Source organism: Petaurus breviceps, unplaced genomic scaffold (genome assembly GCF_028583685.1).
Source record: "Petaurus breviceps papuanus isolate PSGF00001 unplaced genomic scaffold, PetGlider_PUasm1.0 90845, whole genome shotgun sequence".
Lineage (NCBI taxonomy): Eukaryota > Metazoa > Chordata > Mammalia > Diprotodontia > Petauridae > Petaurus > Petaurus breviceps.
In genome coordinates, this window is record NW_027187359.1 from 3,438,899 (window position 1) to 3,461,139 (window position 22,241).

General features: G+C 39.6%; 1 protein-coding gene across 2 annotated transcripts in view; it reads right to left on the reverse strand.

The window, feature by feature from the left end:
- The window catches only part of ESCO2 (establishment of sister chromatid cohesion N-acetyltransferase 2), a 33,262-nt gene that overhangs the window by 5,359 nt on the left and 5,662 nt on the right, over positions 1-22,241 (reverse strand). For both annotated transcript variants that reach the window (XM_069071931.1, XM_069071930.1), the window contains 3 exons: positions 10,175-10,232; positions 6,145-6,292; positions 1,603-1,734 (listed from right to left, as the gene is read on the reverse strand). In XM_069071931.1, coding sequence (XP_068928032.1) covers positions 1,603-1,734; positions 6,145-6,292; positions 10,175-10,232 — 338 coding nt within the window. The remainder of the gene's footprint in view (positions 1-1,602; positions 1,735-6,144; positions 6,293-10,174; positions 10,233-22,241) is intronic.

The following is a 22,241-nucleotide window of genomic DNA, read 5'->3' on the forward strand; positions in this document are numbered from 1 at the left end:
GCTTAAGCTTCTATGTAAGGGAGAGGCAGCTCTCTACACTATTCTATGCCAAGTTTTACCCTTTGAAAGTTCCCATTATAGGTGCATTTGTCAACCTCTCCATACCACTGTCTGGCTGAGTTAAAAAAGACACCACAAAGACTACTTCCTTACACTCCCAGAGAAAGTGTTCCTTCTTGTCTGCAGATGCTAAAGCAGTTTTCATCCTTAACCTCTCATACTGAACCATCCTTAATATGTGGGGGAAGAGTTCAGAGTCTAAGAATTCTTTAACAGAGGAAAAAAAGGGTAATCCAGAAAAGTAGGAAAAAGAGGGACATTGACAACGCCCAGGAGAAATTACTATGGTGGGATGGGAGGGTAAAAGCAGTATTACAGAAAACAAAAGAGCAAGGGGAAAGAGGAGGGTAGAAAGTGACAATGGGAAGACAAACTGCTCTGAGTTAGTAGAAAAGTGAGAAAACCTCTGATACTAGTTCACCTTTTTTAAAGAGACAATGTCAATAGTGAGTCTCCCAATCTCTCCTACCTACTCTGTTCTTTTGCCAGCTGGGCAAATCCCTCTTACTACAAATTCATACTCTCTTTTCCATTATTTTTAGGTTTTAGGGTGTTACAAGCAGAGCTTTATAAAATCAACAGAACAAATCCAGATGCAAGTACCCTTTAAGAATCATGGGGAATGCAAAGAGGTCAAAGACAAAAAAAAAGTCTGATGTCCACCAAAACACCCAGAATGGCACTTTTTGTGTTAGCAAAGGACTAGAAATAAAGGAGATGCCAATTGAGAACAGCGAAATAAACCATGAGGAAATATGACTGTGCTGTAAGAAGTACGATTATCAAGAATCTAAGAGGTAAAAAAAAGAAAATGTACAGGAAAAGAACAAAAACAACAAAAACCAAAGTGAATGCTGTGTAATTATAAGGACCTTGGCCTCAAAAAAAGACAGGAAAATGACAACTCCTTCCCTTTGTCACAGGGGTGGAAAACACTGCATATGTTGTTAGACTAAGCTGATGTGCTAACATTGCTGAATTGCTCTCCTTGCGCCACCCCTTTCCCCCCTTTTATTATTCTTTGTTAGAAAGTCTGACTCTGAGGAAACAAATTTGAACATAAAGATGATATAAAAACAAAAAAAACATCAAAAATTTAAAAAAGAATAAAAAAGGAAGCAAAGATTTAGGAAGAGAAGCTTAGAGCTTCATGGATTAAATTCTTCAGGAGGCCAGTGGCATGTGCTAGGAATGGTCAAATGGTACCAAAGGGTCCAGGGTCGATGTAATTTTGCTGGTATTTTGGATTAGTCTCCATAATGTTGTTGTTAGTCATGAGTAACACTGCTGATTATAGTTCTAAAATATACCTCTACTTCAGTTATCTGGCACTGATAAGTCTGGTGCACCTAACTAGCTACAAAGTCAATGAATGAAGAAGCCTTGGAGTTTAAGCAAGCCAAGAATTAACTAAGCTGATGGTTCTCAACACTTTAAATTTTTACTCCATGAACCTCTTAATGCTTCTGTATATATAAAAAATACATCTGTAACACAATGAGCACCATCAGGGAATGGTAACGGCTAAAGCTTCTTTCTCACCACATATTTAATTCCTTCCAGGAACCTCTGGTGATGATGGGCGTGCTGTGCTTCGTCCTCAGGGCTGGCTGCCGTATAGATCATGCCGCAAGACTTGCAGATGATGGCCCCAAAATGCTTCTGACCTGCATCCTATCATTAAAGGAAAGATAAAAACAGAAGCTTTAGCTACAGAGAATTTGAAACTAAGGTCCCATGAGAGCACCTGTCCAAACTATACCTCAGCTGCCATGACTCATCACCACTTAGAGAACAAAAGGCTGAAGTGAGACCAGAAAGAGGTCTAGGAAGGTATCTAAAATAAATGAAGGGATATCATGTACACAGAACCAAGAAAGAACGTGACTGAAATTAATAAAATTATGAATCGTACTGAAAGGATGAATATGAAGTATTTATTTCAATAGCTCAAGGATATATGATTTAATCATTGTATTTCCTTGTTCTGCTGTCATAGACTCTGTAGAGGGTCTTCATTCAACAATGATTAAGTATTTAATACACACATGAAACTACCTCAGGCATAAGAGATATAAAGCCAAAATATGAAACAGACCCTGTCCTCAAGGTACTTATATCCTATTCTGAGGCAGTATAGAATGACAGAAAAAACAGTAGTTTTGGAATCAGAGGACCTGTGTTTGAATCCTGCTTCTGCCATTTATGACTAGTGTGACTTTGGACATGTCATGTCCCCTCTCTTGTTCCATTTGCAAAAGGAAGGGATGTAGTCACCAGAAGATCTCTAAAGTCCCTTCCAGTTCCAAACCTATAATCCATAGATTCTATTTGTGAGCTGCCAAACCTCCAAAATGAATGTAATGTTAAGGGAATTTAAAGATCTTCCTAGTCCCTTAATAGGTTTATGTGAGCTGCTTTGAGCTTTGGTCCAGTCACATGGAGCCCATGATGGGAGGAGCTTGCCAAACAGGTCCTGCAAGGGTAGAGCAGGAAAAGGAGAGTGAGGCAGAGCAGGGCAGCTAACATGAATGAGAGGGGGAGGAATTCTGCATAGGGGAGGAGCTTGTTTGTGGGAAGGCCTAAGGGAGGCAAGGCTTGGGGATGGTGATGTGTGTAAACTTCTTTGTTACCATGGTGGAATTGGCTTTCTGGTATCTGAATAAATATCTTCGTTTCATCTTTGAGGAAGAGAATTTGTTATATTTTGCGATTCAACCCTGGAAATATATCTGCATATTCATAGCAGTTGGTGATATATCTTCTCTGAACTTAACTTGTCCTATTCCAATGGATCATCATAGCATAGAATTTTGGGAGACTCTTCAAATAAAGTATGAGGGCCGAGAGGGGCGGAGCCAAGATGCCGGAGTAGAAGCACGACCCTCCCACGGCTCCGGCTTCCACCCTCCCCAATCCATGTAAAAAGGGGACTCTAAACAAACTTTGGAGCTGCAGAACCCACAAAATGACACAGAGAAGCTAACCTCCAGCTGAGAACAGTCCGGCAGGCCGCAGGAATCGGCCAGCGCAATGCTCTGGGAGCCGAGCCCAGCACCACGCCAAGGCTTTAGCCCCAGGGTGGGCCTGACCAGCCGCCAGCCAGAGGGACTCCAGATCAGCAGCAGCTGTGGCCGTTTCCAGATTTATCAATACATAGATGTGAAGGACAAGGTGAGAGGCCAGTGCAGTCTGGACTTTGGGACCCAGTAAGTGGACAAACCGCTGAGACACCAGCACAGCCTGCCAGTGGTGGCTACAGCTCCTGGCCTACAGAGTGTAGGGGGACCAAGCACCAGTCTGAGGGGTAATCGCTCTTGCTTTAACCTGCTTTTGGATCTGGATTGCATTCTAGGGTGGAGGTCCTGGGGTGTGTGTCCAGCCTGCCAGAGCGTGTGGAGACCCCAGAGAGGGCACCCATCTAATACCTCCGGCAGCTGAGAAAACCCCAGTCTTTGGGACAAAAACTCCCCTGTCTGGTGGCAGTCCTACTGTGGCAAAAAGCCCAAAAGTCAATAATTGAGTGGCAAAATGAGCAGGCAAAGGAAACAAAGCAGACAGAAGATTCCAACATTACACTCCTATTTTGGGGATAAGAAGGAGCAAGGCATGGAACAGGAAGAAAACAGTGAAGTCAGAACTCCTGCACCAAAAGCTTCAAAGGAAAATACAAGCTGGTTACAGGCCATAGAGGACCTTAAGAAACAGATAAGAGAAGTGGAGGAAAAATTGGGAAGAGAAATGAGAACAATGCAAGAAAATTATGAAATGAGAGTCAACAGCCTGACTGAAGAAAATAATACCTTAAAAAACAGACTGACTCAAATGGCAAAGGAGGCTCAAAAAGGCAATGAGGAGAAGAATGCCTTAAAAAGTCAAATTTGCCAGATAGAAAAAGAATCTCAAAAGCTCACTGAGGAGAATCATTGCTTCAGAATTAGATTGGAGCAAATGAAAGCTAATGACTTTATGAGAAATCAAGATGCTGTTAAACAGATCCAAACAAATGAAAGAATAGAAGGCAATGTGAAATATCTCATGGGAAAAACCACTGACCTGGAAAATAGATCCAGGAGAGATAATTTTAGAATTATTGGACTGCCTGAGAGCCATGACCAAAGTAAGAGCCTGGAAAGCATCCTCCAGGAAATTCTCAAAGAAAACTGCCCTGATGTTTTAGAACGAGAGGGCAAAATAGAGGTTGAAAGAATCCACCGATCACCTCCTGAAAAAGATCCCCAAAAGAAAACTCCTAGGAATATTATAGCCAGGTTCCAGAATTCCCAGATTAAGGAGAGAATATTACAAGCAACCAGGAAGAAACAATTTGAATATTGTGGAAACACAATCAGGATAACCCAGGATCTGGCAGCTTCTACACTGAGGGATCGAAGGGCCTGGAATGTGATATTCTGGAGGTCAAGGGAGCTGGGATTAAAACCAAGAGTCACCTACCCAGCAAAACTGAGTATCATGTTTCAGGGGAAAATATGGTCATTCAGTGGAATAGAGGACTTTCAAGCATTCTTGCTGAAAAAAACCAGAGTTGAATAGAAAATTTGACATTCAGATACAAGAAGCAAGAGAAGCATGAGAAGGTAAACAGGGAAAAGAGATCATAAGGAACTTATCAAAGTTGAACTATTTTTTTTTAAAGCAATCGGGGTTGAGTGGCTTGCTCGGGGTTACACGGCCAGTTGTTGTTTCTGGGTGTGGTGCTGAATGTCTGGGCCCGGATTTGATCCGGGTCGTCCAGGCACTGGGGCCGGTGCTCTTGCTTGCTGAGCCACCTGGCCAAAGTTGAACTATTAACATTCCTACATGGAAAAACAATAATTGTAACTTATGAAACTTTTCTCAGTAGTTGAAGGGATTAGAAATATATATATATGTCTTTATATGAGGGTATGCAGGCATATGAATACATATGTGAATGTTTGTATATACGTTTACAGGTACACATAGATAGAGGGCACGGGACCAATTTAACAGGAAGGGATGATACTTAAAAGGTGAAATTAAGAGGTGAGAGGAATATAATGAGAGGAGATGGGGAGAGACAGAGTGGGGCAACTATCTCATACAGAAGAGGCAAGGGAAAATGGTTACAATGGAGGGGAAGAATAGGAAGGCAAAAGGGAATGGGTCAACCTTATTCCTATTGAATCTGGCTTGAGGAGGGAGGGAAATACACACTAAATAGGGGATCTCACCCTCCAGGAGAATAGGGGGGGAAGGGGATGTGAGGGGGAATGATGGAAGGGAGGGCAGGCTGGGGGGGAGGGAAGTTGGAAGCACCCACTTTTGAAAAGGGACAGGATCAAAGTAGAGAATAGAACAAGTGGGAGGTGGGATAGGAGGGAGGGAAATATAGTCAGTCTTTTACAATACATCTACTATGTTATTGTTTTGCATTAGCTGCACATGTACAACCTACACTGAAAATCTGGCGGAAACGAATGATGTAAATCAGAAGTTAATAAAGCATTTAAAGAAAAGAGAAAAAAAAGAAAAAAAAATAAAGTATGAGGGCCAACCTGGATACGGTCTCAGGAATTACTATATTAACTCTTGCTTTACACAGGAGTCTTTGTTTCAAAAGATTATACAAGATGGAAATTTAGCAATAAAGATAGACAAGCTCATAGTTGATAGAGCCATTGAGGAAAGTTAGGGGTGTTCAAGATGACTGATTTCAATTAGTGTCATGACAGACATCTGCCACATTTTCCAACGAACTAATCTTTTGTGTCACAGTCAGAGACAAAATTCTGTGCTCACAGCATGGCATTTCTTATGTTCTTATTAAATCTAACTGGTAAATACAAGCCTTTACCCACTGTCAGAATTCAGTTAACAACATTCCACTGAAACACTATTACTACTATTTCTTGTAAAACAACATAAACAGGCATATAAGACATTTGCTTTATCCACAAAGCTCATATAACCATTAGTATAACAAAAATGGACAATCTATATAGTAAACATAGTATTAAGTATATTATGCCAAAACAAGGTGGACTACTTATTCTCTGGACTGAGGGAAACAGACACTCTGGACTTCTAGTTGAATTTACTTACAATAATAAACTGGTCTTTCAACTCTTTGTTTAATTCTCTGGTGTTTTTGCTAGCCTTCTGTGCTTGAAGCTCTTTCAAGACATCTGAAGACTCATGAATAGTTGTGCCAGATCCTAAAGATGATGGTTCTTCCAGAAAAGCTAAGGAACTTATAACAGAAACACATCCATATGAGCTTCAGTTTTAGTTAACATTCTGTTATTTTTTAAAGAAAATTTAAATGTCAGAATAAAAATTCAAAGTGAAGAAAAGTTAGTAATATATGTATACACTGGTGACTGGTATTTGAAAACAGATCACATTCTTTGGCTTTATCAATGCAAAAAGCAGCACTTTCCAACCTCTGTATTATCCTGCTTTGAGGTACTGTGAAGATACCTCTTGTGTGGTCATAGGAAGCCAGTGACCTTTAATTTCTAAACTGTCAACATACTCCTATAAAAAATAAAATTCCACATGATAATGCCAAACTCTAGAATTCTTTACTACTTCCCAATCCCCAACAATCTTCTAAGTGTGGATAGCTCTGACAGTTCTGTCCTTTGCTCTTCAATCTTTATACTTCCTTCCTCTTCCTAACTTCAATATGCACAGGACTCCAAAAGCTACACTTGGGGCTAAACCCTCAACTTTCACTAGTTTCCCATTTCTCGCTGGTTATGGGCATTGTCCTTAGCATGGACAAACCTACTAAATTAAGGCACTTGTGCTGTCTAGGCCAAGTTTTAAAACAGTTACTTCATGTAACTGCTCCCAAATTTTCTATTTAAAAATAATTTATTTTTAGTTTTCAACATTCACTTCCATAAGATTTTGGATTTTTAATTTTCTCCCCCTCCCCAAGATGGCATGCAATCTGATACAGGCTCTACTTACACATTCATATTTTTCTTTTCACATTAGTCATGATGTAAAGAATTAGAACTAATGGGAGGAACCATGAGAAAGAATAAACAAACAAACAAAAAAACAACAAAAGAAAAGGAGAGCAAATAATATACTTCTATTTGCATTTAGACTCCAAAGTTCTTTCTTTGGATGTGATAGCATTTTCCATCATGAGTCTTTTGGAGTTGTCTTAGATCCTTGCATTGTTGAGAAGAGCTAAGTCCATCAAAGTCAGTCATGGCACAATGTGGCTGTTACCGTGTACAATGTTCTCCTGGTTCTGCTCATTTCACTCAGCATCAGTTCATATAAGTTTTTCCAGGTTCTTCTGAAGTCTGTCTGCTTATCATTTCCTTTAGCACAACAGTATTCTATCAGTCACATACCAAAACTTGTTCAGTTATTCCTCAATTGATGGGCATCCCCTCAATTTCCAATTTTTTTTTGCTACTACAAAAGGCACTGCTAGAAATATTTTTATACACGTGGGTCCTTTTCTCATTTTTATGAACTCTTTGGGATACAGACGTGGGATAGAAGTGGTATTGCTGGGTCAAAGGGTATGCACACAGACTAATTTTTCTTAATAATTTCAACATGTCAATTTTTGGGAAAACCACAATTACTCCTGATAGCTTTCTGCTTCAAGTCCAAATTTATCTCCTTGCATATTCAAATTCATCTTCTTGAATCTGCTTTACCTGTTCAACCTTATTTCTCATACTCACCCCTGAAATTATCAATATTAATCCTGTATCATTTTCTTGCTGATCCTACTTATAATTAATTGCCTCTGTCCTGTAACTTCTTGTCATGATTCACAGTCTCTGAACTTGATTTAAATTCAGCTGGTCTGTAATTAGTTAAGTTTAAAAATCCAGCTCTCCTGTAAATCACTAACCTATTCTTGCCTCAAGGAACTTAGTTAACCTTGGGAGATGTGTAGACACAAGAGAATCAGGTCTAATATCTTTAGACCAGAAAGCCAGCCTTCAAGGATGTCTGGTTTGTTGTCCAAAATGTCTGGGTGTCATACTGCACCTGGACTCAAGCAATAAACATTTCTTTGTCACAAAGAAAGAGGAGCATTGTTGTTAGCCCCATTTACCAAAATCCAACCAATCATGTTGATCCCTGAGGCTCAGTTCTATAACCAAATCATGTTGGTCTCAGCCCTATGATGTCACAACCTGTTCTGTATTCCGAAAACCTATAAAAGGGGAATGGTCTGTTGGCTTAGGCCTTTGGCATAAATACAGGTCAATCAATTGACCCCTTTATTGACAGGCAGCATGCCCCTGTTAACATGATCTTGTGTGGAGAGATGCCTCAGTTCACCCTTCTGTTAAATGTCGCCTGCGACACCCCTAGGGTCTCTGTAGAGCAGTGCCTTCACTTTCCCAGGGCGGCAGAGTGGAAAGAGGGCGAGGTTTGTCGTCTGAAGACCTGGGTCCAAATCCCAGCCTTGCTTCTACTTGTGCAACAGTGAGTCTCTTCACCTATCTGGGCCTTATTTTCCTCATCTGTGGAATGAGGGAGCTGAACTAGATGACCTCTGATTTTCCTCCCAGATCATACAGATATCATTACTCATTTCCACTTCCATGCTTTCACTAATACTATGTCTTTTGTCAGAAATGTTTTTCCACATCCATCTGCCTAAGGCATCCTTTAAGGCCAATCTCAAACTTTCTCACTTCCTCTGTGAAGCCTTCTGTTACTGTTCCAGTGGACACTGATTGCTTCTTTTTTTGAACTCTACCTCTGTGTACAATCAATACCATATAACTTGGAATGTCTTTGTAATCAATTAATTTCATAAATATTAATTAACCTAATTTTCCCACTGGATTTTAACCTCCTTGAAGAGATTGGCAATCGGGCCATCACAAAGTATACTGGTCTGGCAATCAGGAAACTGGAATTCTAGCCTCTGTTCAAAGTCACTAGTTATGTGCCTTGGAGCAAGTTACATTATTTCCCAAGACCTAAATATCCCAACTAGAAGATAAGGGTATTGGGTCAGATGACTAACATCCCCTCCAGGTCTAAAATGCCATGATCCTCTGATTTCCTTTCCATCCTCCACAGTTACTAATAAAGGACAAAAGCATTCTCTACTACTACTACCACCACCACTTCTACTATTCCTACTGATGATGATGATAATAATTTATACAGAGGTTTATGGTTTGTAGTACTTTTACAAACCATATCTCATTTTGCCCTCACAAAATCTCTGGAGACAGGTATTAGTATTATTATTTCCATTTTATAGGAAAAAACTGATGTAGATTGAGGTTAATTGACTTGCCCAAAGTCATGTGGCTGGTAAATATGTGAGGCCAGATTTGAACCTCCTGACTCCCGGTCCAGTGCTCTGAGCGTTGTGGTGCCACCACTGTTCTAATGGGAAGGACAACAGTTTCTGGGATTTATTATCTGTATAATAAACCAAACAGGTACTAGACAGAAACTAGCAGCTCTAAAGTCAAACTGAGTAGTCACAAAGTCACCAGACAATTTTTGTTCTTATATGAGAAGGTAAATACCAAGTGAAACTTCAGTCAAAAAGAGTCAAAGATAGGTATCCATTATTAGCAAGCGAACAACCATCTATCAGCAATGTTCAAATCTAAACTAGACTTTTCATTACCTTTTATTACCAAGATCACAGATAGCAGTCATATTCAATAGAAAACATGATTAGGAACAATTATGCAACACATAATTTGCTGTAAGATATGTCAAGTAATATTTTCCAAAATTCATTGGAATTAATTATATTAATATAATATTAATCAATACACACAGTAATTGTAGCTGAACACATTTTGTTTATGCAAACAGGCTGGCAGGATTAATGGATTTCCTCTTATTTCTAATAAAAGGAAAACAAAATTAGAGGATATGAATTTAATCTCATGTTTCCTAACTATTTCCCTTCCTTTCAAGTGAGTTAATTAAGAAATATGATATTCCCCAAATAGACACCTTGCAGCAGAGAGAAAGAAAGGATATAAATTATCCATAAATTGGCTAAAATGCCAGCAAATTACTGAAGGTTGGTATTATGATATTCTAAAATTTAACTAATAAAAATTACTTAAGGATCATGATTATATAATGAAAATAATCATACCTTTTTTGATTGCTTGAAGAGGCATTAAAGATGGGATAGGTAACAGACTCAGGAGATCCTGAATGAGAAAAGCACCAACAATTCATATTGTAAATGTAATGACTATACAATATTAGTCAAATCAAATATTTTAAAAGGTTAAAGCTCAACTTCAGCCCCAGAAAGACTGGTTACTAAATTTTAATCAGCAGTGTAGGAAATATAAATTACTAGGTATAAGGTTTATAATTCCTGGAATATTTCAGGCAACATTTACCTATCAAATGTAATGAAACCCAAGGGAAATGTTTAAATAAATAAAATAAAATAAAATACCAGCAGTTATAGGTGAGAAAAAAAAAGAATTTTTTTTTGCAGTTTTAAATTGCTTAGTTTTCTATGCAGTTATAACACTGCATGCTTCATTATAAAATAATGAATTAAAATATCAAGAGGCAAAGCAAGAAAATTAAAGTTAAAAGAGCGTTATGACTGTAAGTTTCTTGGGGGTAGGGGCCTGATTTTTTGCCTCTTTTTGTATCCTCACCAGAGTGTCTGGTACACAGTAGGTACTTAACAAATGTTTACTGACTAGTGTAACATGTTGAAAGGAAGCTATTTTACCCTAAGTAGTTTTTCCCTTCTGAGTAGTTTTTGCTCTATTTTAAAGAAACTTTTGCTCTAAAAAGGCCTTTTTTAAAAGTTGCTGTAAACCGTTTTCAGCTTTTTGACCTCCAAAAGGATAGCTAAAGGAGACCAGGCAAATGTGACAACCAGGTAACCCGTTGCTCAAAAGGCAGAATCTCCTGGATGAGATGTGTAACCATTCAAGAGTTTAGTGTAACCATCCACAAAGGAAAAACCAGGCAGGTGATGAGTGTATGTTGTCAGGACTGTGATGTGCAGTCCACTATATGTCCACCTATAGCTATATATAGGACATCCACATGCAAATAGACAATGAGCTGGGACAGGGTAGGTAAAGAATGAGTACTTCTTTGTGTTTTTAGTTTTATTGACATGTGGTCTAGACTATGACATGTAAGTGTTTAATGAGTTCTAATCAGGAAGAAATAGCAAACTTCATTTAATGGATTCCAACTGCCTTCCTGAAACAAAGGCCCACTTTTAAAACATACCAATATTTTACTGGTTGTATAGTATGACACTGAGTCATGGAAAACTGAAAATAAGTACCACACATCAGGCAAGGGAGAAGCTGCCTTCAAAATCTTACAAAGAATTATTAAGGAAAACTCAAATAAATTACGTCATCCACAAAATGTCAGATGGAAAAGAAGAGCTGCCAACATGGTGAGAGCAAAGAATTAGTTAGCAGCCCACATATTCCATGGCTACCCTCTTGTTATAAAGAAATGAGGGAAGTTACAGAATACTGGTGTATCTTCTGTGGCAAACACACAGGAGAATAGAGACTAGAGATGCACAGGAGGGGCAGGTGTGGATGTGTTGCAATCTGCACCAGAGGTTCAAATTCTCATCTCCAGGAAATCACGGCTTTACACTATTATTTATACAATTCCCGTGTCTCTTTATATTTGAGAGATTTTAATACCTTGTTACTTTAAATAGCATTTTTCTTTCTGTACATTTTCCCTGAGTTTTTGTTAGAAATATACAGAAATTATTTTACTAGCCCATTTAGCATCTTGCTACTTTGATAAAATAATTCATTCATTTATATTGGTTTGCATATATACATATATAAACAAATTCAAGATAAACAACAAAAAAACTATCATCTGCAAATGGAGGTATCCTAACTTTTACTTTAATTTTATTTTCCTGCTTTACCACCATTTCTATGTCAAATAATAGTAGCTAACATTCATATAGCTCTTACATTGTGCTAAGCATTTTATAATTATTATGTCATGTGATTTAAAGTAGGTACTATTATTGTTCCTATTTTACAGATGAGGAAACTAAGGTAAACAGAGGTTAAGTGACTTGCCCAGGGTCACACAGCCACTAAGTGCCTGAGGCTATATTTCACCCTGATTTTTAATGGAGAAACACCTAAAGCTTCTCTATTACAAATACTAACTTTCTTTCAAATTGCTTTAAACCATTTAACCACTGCATTAAAACCAATAATAATGAATGTTTTAAAAAGAAAATGATGTTGGGGGGCGGAGCCAAGATGGCTTCCCGCAGCTCCTGCTTCCCCCCTCTGCAATCCATGTAAAAAGGGGACTCTAAACAAACTTTGGAGCTGCAGAACCCACAAAATGACACAGAGAAGCTAACCTCCCACTGAGGACAGCCCAGCAGGCCGGCAGGAATCCAGCACAGCGCTCTGGGAGTCAAGTGCAGCCCCACACCGAGGCTTTAGCCCCAGGGTGGGCCTGACCAGCCGCTGGCCAGAGGGACTCCAGATCAGCAGCAGCTGTGACCGTTTCCAGATTTATCAACACATAGACACAAAGGACAAAGTGAGAGGTCAGTGCAGTCTGGACTTTGGGACCCAGTAAGTGGGAGTGCGTGGCTTTTACCCCCAGGGCAAGAAGCCTCTGAGATGCAGGCACAGCCTGCCAGCGCCATATGGCGGCTTCAGCTTTTGGCCTGCAGAGTGTAGGGGGACAAAGCACCAGTCTGAGGGGTAATCGCTCTTGCTTTAACCTGCTTGGATCTGGACTGCAGTCTAGGATGGAGGTTCTGGGGTGTGTGTCCAGCTTGCCAGAGTGTGTGGAGACCTCAGAGAGGGCACCCATCTAATACTTCCGGCAGCTGAGAAAACCCCAGCGTTTGGGACGAAAGCTCCCCTGTCTGGTGGCAGAGTCCGACTGTGGCAAAAAGCCTTAAATTCAAGTAATTGAGTGGCAAAATGAGCAGGCAAAGGAAACAAAGCACACAGAAGATTCCAACAAAAAGAAATGATGTTGGTTAGCTGTATAAGCCTGTGAGAAGCACCGCGGAAGACCCTTTCTACCAAGATGGCGCCGAAGGCAAAGAAGGAAGCTGTTGTCTCCCTGTAATGGTAATGTAATTTTTAACTTGAAGATCCCTTTTGTGTTGGAAAAAGTAGAGGTACTTAACACTTAGTAACTGATCAAGCCTAACTGATTGGGGGAACAGAAGGTATGAACTCCTGCCCCTTGTTACTGACATAACAGGAAGTTGGCTGAAGGAAGCGAAGTAGGTAATGCTGTGTATATAAGAAAAGCCCCAGAGAGGCACAGTCAGAATTTCCTTGAGACCAAGATCTGGCGGCAGAGCAGCTACAGAAGAATGGAGAACTGAGTCCTGAAAACTTGTGGTGTTGGAGCTTCTTCTGAACAGGATCCCAGGACCCCAGAGCCCAGAGCCAGGAAGCCAGAGCCAACAGCCTGGAATCCGGAGCCAGGAGCCCTGGAGCCCAAGAACCCAGAATCTAGAGCCAGGAGCCCAGGTGACTGAAGCATGACCAGGATGCTGAGACTTTGTTTGTTTGTGGCTTGGTTGAGCCTTGATTTCCTTGGAGCAGAAATGGTGAAGGAGCTGATATGGCCCAAACCCTGTGAACGACAGTGTGGAGCAGGACCTGCTCCAGAAAGCTGGTCAAGGAACTGGGAGCTGTCTGCCATTGAACCCAGGTAGAATCGGGGACCATGGAAGGGGATCCAGGGAATCTGAGAAGAGGCCCCAAGTCAAGATGGAGAAAAGACCTCTCCTTGGGTACTGAGTAATTATGGAATTATCGTTTACTAGTGACCTAAGGGGTAGAGGATTTTGTGTATGATACTTAGGAAGACTTTGCTGAATAAGTGACTGATTGTACTTTGAGTACTGTGACTATTGTTACTGATTAGTGATTGATTGAGTTAATCAAGACTTTGCTCCAAAAGTGGAAGACTTTGGGACTACTGATTAGTGACTAAATGAGTTAATCAAGATTTTGCCCCAAGAGTGGAAGACTTCTACTATGTACCTTGATACTACTGATAAGTGATTGATTGAATTAACTTAAGAGTGACTATTTTACTTTGAGACTATGTTGTGAATATTATATTGTGATTTTCTGTGATAAGTTGAAATATGGTGAATGCTGTATTTCGAATTATGCTGTACCTTGATTTTCTGTGGATGTTTTGCTTTTGTTATGGAATAGAGTGATCACTACACTGAGTAATTGGAACCTTAAAAAAGCTGTTCACAGTAGCAGTTCTTCGGGAAAGCTTCTGTGCATGGCATTACATCCCCCCCCCCCCCAAGACAGAAGCCAAGTGCAAGGCTTTGAAGGCCAAGAAGGTGGTGCTGAAGGATGTCCTTAGCCACAAAAAGAAGATCCGAACATCCCCCACCTTCCAGTGGCCCAAGACACTGAGACTGCGAAGGCAGACCAAATACCCTTGGAAATGTGCCCCTCAGAGAAACAAGCTTGATCACCACGCCATCATTAAGTTTCCTTTGACCCCTGAGTCTGTTATGAAGACAGAATTTGTAGCTCAAAATCTTGTGGAAATGAATGATGTAAACTAAAAAAAAATAAAATAGAATACCAAAAAAAAAAAAAAAAGAAATGAGGTTGTATTTTATAGAAGGGTTTTCTAAATTTATTGATATAGAAACAAGAAAATAGTACCTAGGGTGGAAATCACAGGGAAACTTTAGGTTAGGGACTACTCCATAGGAGAGGAAGGATAGGGAAGCTGAGAAGAACCAGATATTCACCATTTTATATTTATATTTCAAAAGATTCAAAGAAAGAATATGCAGAATTGTACAGGGAAGGTCAGCCCAGAAGGTACTGGAATGAAACTATAAAGACATAAAAATAACAGTTCCAATGAGAATAAAAAAAAATTATTTAAATTGAACTCATGGGCTAGAACAGATGTTAAAAAGATATGGATAGTACATGGAAACAAGGGCAGATGGCATGATGGTTTATAAGAAAACTTAGAAGGGCTAAAGTTTAGAAAGAGTAGATGGTAAGGAAAGCAATGTGGGATTTTACATTACATTGGAGAAAAAAGTTAGACTACATACAAAGGAAAGGACCATTGCTCAGAGTATATGGAACCAGCAAAAGTGCCCCACTTTTATTTTGCTTCTGTTTTCTCTGCCAAGAAGAATGAGTTCAGGATTAGAAAGGAAGGCACAAAAATGTTTAATAGGGAGTTAATATTCAAGAAAAGGGGGCGGGGAGGTCTTGGCCAAAACAGCCAAAGGAAGAAGGAGGAAGACTGCCCAGCTACCATGTACCTAGTCCAGGAAAAAACTTAAAACTCACACCAGATCAACAATGGAAAAGGGATGACCAGATCACTGAATGTCATCTCTAGCAGACAAGATAGCAGCAATGTCACAGCCTATAAGGCTCTGTGTCTGGAGCAAGCAAGAATGCAGGGCTCCCCTGAGAAAGCCTTGGAACCTTGGGGAAATAGCAAAACCCAGTGCAGTACTTGGGAAGGACTCCGCACTCTGGGGTTATTAGCAGCCCCCTTTATTAACTCCTAGTAGTAGAAGTCAGTCTGGGAACCCAGGTGATGCTGGGCAAGGCCACTGAACCCAAAAGCAGAGCAGGGTGTGGAGCCAGTGCCTGGCACAAAACTTCAAAGAAAAGTAAACTAAAAGACATTGAGCAATATTTAAAATATTATACATCTAGAGAAACACAAAAAGAGTAATTTTCTAACAACTACAAGCAGAGACTCAAAGGATAAAAATAAAATTTCCATTACGATTTCATGAATACCTAGAAGAAATGAAGAAAAAAATAAAAGCCTTGGAAGAATTAGAAGGAAAACGCATAACTTAGAAAATTCTTCCCCAGTATCAGACTCCCTGAAAATTAGACTAAATCAAAAGAAACCAAAGTAATATTAGAACAAAACTGAAAAATTAAAAAACAGAAACCCACGTGGGTGGTATCTGTCATTAAACACAAATGACCTGGAAAAAAGAACATAAGGCTCACTGGACCTCTTGAAAACCATGAATTTTTTTTAAAACCCTGGATGTTATATTTTGAGAAATCATAAATAAAAATTGTACAGAGGTATTAGAACCAGAAGATAAAGATAGAAAGAATCCCCCAATCACCTCTTGGGGAAAAAAAAAAGGGAAAAGTTATAGGAATGTCAGATGAAATCCAGATCTCCCAAGTCAAAGGAAAAAAAAATCCAAGTATCCAGAAAAAAAACCCCAACAACAAATCCAACAATTTAAGTACCAAGAAACTAGAGTCTAGACCATAAAAGTACCAAATGGTACCTTTACTAAAAATAAGAGATCTTAGAACACAGAGTTCCAAAAGGCAAAATATATAAGGCTCAGAACCCAGAATAACTTATTCTGCAAAGCTGAGTATAATCTTTCTTAAAAAGAACCTTTAATAGAATAGGAGATTTCCAATCATTTCTGGTAAGGAAGATCAAGAGCTAAGTAGGAATTCTGAAATGCAAACACAAGTGTCCCTAGAAACCTAGACAGGTAAATGTATTGGTGCAACTGGAAGGTGTTGTGTGATGATATAGTATTAACATTCTTTTTTTTTTTTTGCCTTTTTGGAGGGTAATTGGGGTTAAGTAACTTGCCCAAGGTTACATGGCTAGTGTTTTTTTCTTTATGTGTTAAAAGTGTCTGAGGCTGGAACCACACTCGGGTCCTTCTGACTCTGGGGCCAGGGCTCTCTACTCACTATGCAACCTAGCCGCCCCAAGTGTTAACATTCTAACAGGGGTAGAAGAAATAAGTGTACCATCAAAATTTGTACTTGTATGTGGATTTGCTCTGCTTTGATGGTCTGAAAGGAATAGAGGGTGGTTTGAAGAGGGGAAAGAGAAGAGAGAAAGAAGGAATATAACATAGAAAGGAGGAACAAACAAGGTAGAGGATATGAGCTAAACCTCTTAAACAGATAATGGATGGTTGAACACATATACAGTTTGGTATAGAAATTTATCAGTCTTGGAGACAAAGTCGAGATGGAGGAGTAGAAACAGGACTTCTGCAGGGCTCCAGCTTCCACCTCCCCCAATTCATGTAAAAGGGGACTCTGAACAAACTTTGGAGCTACAGAACCCACAAAACGACACAGAGAAGCTAACCTCCCGCTGAGGACAGCCCAGCAGGCATTGACCAGCGCAGTGCTCTGGGAGCCGAGCTGAGCCCAGCCCCCCATGAGCCAAGCTGGAGGTTTTAGCCCCAGGACAGGCCTGACCAACCATCGCTGGAGAGACTGCAGAACACCAACAGCTGTGGCAGTTTCCAGAATTATCAACACACAGATGCTAAGGACACAGTGAGAGGTCAGTGCAGTGTGGACTTTGGGATCCAGTAGTTGGGAGTGCAGTTGGCCTACCTGGATTTCGGTCTAGGTTCTCAAATTAGAGAATAGAACAAGTGGGAGGTGGTGTATGGGAAAGGTAAAAGTGTGGTTTCTCAGAGACTGTCTGCTAAAGTAATTAAGTCCTTAGGTCTTAGGCCTAAGTTTTCATTTTTTTTATTAGAAATTATGTGACTTTGAAACTTTGGAAATCTTTCTGTATAGTTGCTCTATTCTAGTCAGTCCTTCTCACCCAGCTTACCATGAAAGAGTTAAGTTTCTATAGAACTGCAAGAATTGCTGAACAAGACTACTGATAAAGGAGAACAGGCAGTAACCTTGGAAAAGAAGCTCAGTCCCTGGTTCCCAGACAAAAACTCATAGATAATACCAAAAATAATGAAGAATGGAAGGAGCTGGCAGCAGCAGGTGGATTTGACCAATCAAGGGACAGATAGTAGCCTTGGGACCCTCAAGTCCAGATAAGAATGTATCAAGGGTAGACTGGAAGGAGGGGTCCAGTATTCTGAGGTTGTAATACACTGACGTAATGGACCTAATGTATTATGTAACAAGATTAGAGCCTCATTAGTAATAATTATGTTAATATTCATAACCCTTGCTTATTTAACCCAGCTTTAGCTTATGTATGGCGGCCTCCTCTCTCTCGGTGCTGTCCCAGAGACTGGACTGCCTGCTTCTCGTGAGATTCTAATAAATCTTTCTACCTTCACTTTAAGAGGTCTCCGAGTAGTCAATTTGGGTTAGGGTCTCTGTATCCCACACAGTGGGATAGGAGGGAGGGAAATATAGTCAGTCTTTTACAATATGTCCACTATGGAAATGTCTTGCATAGCTACACATGTACAACCTATACTGAATTGCATATCTTTCCAGTAAGGGTGGGTAACAAGGGAAGAAGGTAATGAATCTGGAATTCAAAGTTTTAAAATCAAATGTTTAAAAAAAAATGTGTATATATATATATATATATATACACTATTATTAATATCATTTTACATATAATTGGGAAATAAGATATACAGGCACTGCAGCATAGAGATCCAACATGCCCTACTGGAAAGTCGCAGGGGGTATGGGAGAAGATATGGGAGAGAGCAGAATAGAGGAGGAGATATCCTGTGGGATTGCTATTTTGGGGTTAGTGGGTAGGGGAAAAATGGGGAGAAAATTTGTAATTCAAAATCTTGCAGAAATGAATGATGTAAACTAGAATTTAATAAAGCATTTGATTAAAAAAAAAAGAAATGGTAAAGAAGATGGTTTCAGAAAAACCTAAGAAGACTTGTATGAAGTGATAAGCAGTAGGAACACAAAGAAAGCAAAAAGCAACCCCTGCCCTCAAGGAGCTCACAGTCTAATTAATGGGAAAGACAACACACAATCAACCAAGTACAAACAAGCTAAATGCAGGATTAAGTAGAGACAAACTGAGAAGGAAGGCACTAAGATTAAGGAGGCCAGGGAAAGGTTTCTTTCATAAGGTGGGACTTTAGCTAATATTGAAAGAAGTCAGGGAATAAGAGATGGAGATGAGGAGGGAGAGTTCCAGGCATGGGGGAACAACCAGAGAAAATGCTCAATCAGAATTTTCTTCCTAATGTCGAACCATTCTTATATTCCTGATATAAGTCCAAATTTAGTCATAATGCATAATTTACTGGATATAGTATTACTTAGGCAGCTAGGTGGCTCAGTGGATAGGGCGTTGGGGCCTGGAGTCAGAAAGACTTATCTTCCTGGCCTCAGACCCTTACTAGCTGTGTGATCCTGAGCAAGTCACTTAGCCCTGTATGCCTCAGTTTCCTCATCTGTAAAATGAGCTGGAGAAGGAAATGGCAAACCACTCCAGTGTCTTTGCCAAGAGATCCCCAAATGGGGTCACGAAGACTTGGACACGACTGACTGAACAACAGTGTTACTTACTAATAATATATGGAATATTTTTTCATTAATTAATACTCATTATTGATATTAGTCTATAGTTCTTTCTCTGCCTTATCCTGTATAGGTATCAGGACTCTTATCTATTTTGTGGAAACGAGTATTTTTTCCCCATTTTTGAAAAGTATATATAGTATAGAGATTATTTGTTTTTTAAATTTCCTGCAGCATTCACTATTTGGTCTTGTCCTGGTGTTTTTTTTTCCTGCCCATAGTCTGGAGAAGACTCAGAAGACATACAATAAGTCATTTTTTCTGGTATTTGAAGGAGTATAATGTAGAAGGGGGATTAGACTTGTTTGTTCTAAGAAGACGGAACCCCAAATCCAAAGAGAAATATTTAAGGCCTGGTATCAGGAGAACCTTTTTTTTTTTTTTTTAAAGCAATTGGGGTTAAGTAACTTGCTCAAGGTTACACGGCCAGTTATTATTTCTGGGTGTGGTGCCGAGTATCTGAGCCCAGATTTGATCCAGGTCATCCCGACACTGGAGCCGGTCCTCTTACTCACTGAGCCACCTGGCTGCCCCAGGAGAACCTTTCTAATAGGCAGAACAACCCAAAAGTGGAATAAAAAGGGTTGTGTTGCAAGGTACTGGGTTTTTCCTTACTGAAGCCCTTCAGAAAGAGGCTGGGTGATCTCACTTGTTGGCTATGGTAAACTAAGGAGTCTTTTTTGGTTGGATTCAAATCGAAGCAGAGCCTTCCAACTCTAAATTTCTGCGATTTGCTAAAAAATTAAACTGACAGGGAACAAATCATAGTGGCAATAACAATTAATTATCACATAGATTTGCATCTTTTGTTCACGTTTCCCTTATCAACTGTAATTCGTATTGTTACGGTTCATAATGGAAATCTTTCATATTTCTGCCTTTTTGTACTTATTTAGCAGTTCTTTATACCTTAGAAAATTACCTTGGAGTACTCTGGACAATATTAATGAAGAAATATCTTCTCTCTGCTCATCTACAGTTGTTTCCATGTCATCATTTTCTCTTTTTTACAGGTGGAATAACTGAATCCCAAGTAATTTATCCCCAGTCATACAGTAAATAACCAATGAGAACCTAGTACAGTGGAAAGAATGTATCTGGAATTGTTTTTCCAATTCAGATCAGTATAGGGAGACCGATCTGTGGGCACTGTGTACAAAGTCTAGCCTGGAAGGTATAACATAGAGCTTTCCAGAATGGGGGCTAACCTGAGTCCTCTAACTATAAATTGGGGCAAGATGTGGTCAAGGAACAGGCTGGGACAGGCCTGACCATGTAGGGAGCAGGAACAGGAGCCAACTGGGAGCTCTGCTGCTGTCAAGTGAGAGCTGAATCACAGACCCATTGTGAAGGGGATCTATATTTGGGGCGGCCCACCTGTGACTGCTGAGTTGTGGCTTGATGAACAGGAACTGAAAGGAACAGCAGCTGTGAGCCTATAGTGGGGGCTTGCAGTTGAGTGAGCAGGACAAGGAACTCAGACCAAGGAGGACCCTGAAATTCTGTTGTTATGAAACCTGCAGAGACTTCCAGCTAACACAGTATTGGAAACTTCAATAACATATTGGTGCTCTAACCAGAGGCAAGTCTACATTTGTGACACCTAGACCCAAACCAACACCAGGAACTTGCAAAGCTAAGACCAAAAGGACAGCAACTGAACTCTATATCAGATTACTTTGGGCTGATTGAAAGGCCTTAGCTGATCCTGAGATCCATTAAGAACACAGCACCAAACACCTGGAGAAAGCAGCAGTAATCCTCAGAAAATATAAATTTGAACCAAATGAAAACTAAACATTCTTTCTAGAAATGTGCAACAGAGCCTGGCCCTAAAACAAATTCCCAGTTTGGGAAACGAGACTGGAAGAATGAGTTTAAAAAAAGGAGCTAGTATGATGACAATGCTGTCCAAGACACAAACCATGAAGAAGGGAATGTCTTCAACTCTACAAGCAAAACCTCAAAAACAAACCAAACCACAGCTTGGATACAAGTTAAACTAGGATTCCTAGGAAAAAATGAAACAAGTTTTAAAAAGTCAAAAGATTTGGAAGGATAATACCTTAGTGCTAGATATTACTTCTTCAAAAGGCAGAATGTAGTAAACAAAAGTTAATAAATCCATAAGAAATATATGAAAACGTCCAGAAACATAATAAATTAAGAACTTTCAGGTCAAAGAAAAAAAATACCACAAGCAACCAGAAAAAAAAAAAAAGAGTTCAAATAGCAGCCAGCCAGTCACAGTTTGTGGATTCAGAATTACACAATATCTAGCAGCTACATTTAGGAGCAGAGTGTGAAATAGAATATTCCAAAAGGCAAAAGAGATAAGGTTTATAACCAAGAATAACTGACCTAACAAAAGTGAATATAATATCGCAGAGAAAAAATGAAGCTTTAATGAATTAAGAATATGTTCAAGTATTCCTGATGAAATGGCCAAAACTAAATAGCAATTTTGAAACACCAGCACAAAGGTCAAGAGAAATATAGATGGTAAATATAATTGAGCAATCAGAAAGGACAAAATTAAGGGCAAAGAATTTACATTCCAATAGTGAGTTGTTGTTAGTGTTCAGTTGACAACTCTATGTGACCCCATGAACTTCTGTCCATGGGGTTTTCCTGGCAAAGATACTAACTAAAGCAGTTTGCCATTTCCTTCTCCAGTGTCCCCATTTTATAGATGAGGAACTCAAACAGTTAAGTGACTTGCCCAAGGTCACAGAGTTTACAAGTTTCTGAGGTCAAATTTGAACTCAGCTCTTCCTAACTTGCAGGACCGGTGCTCTATCTACTGCACAATCTACCTGTCCCTCCAATAGGGAGATTATACAAATATCCTCTCAG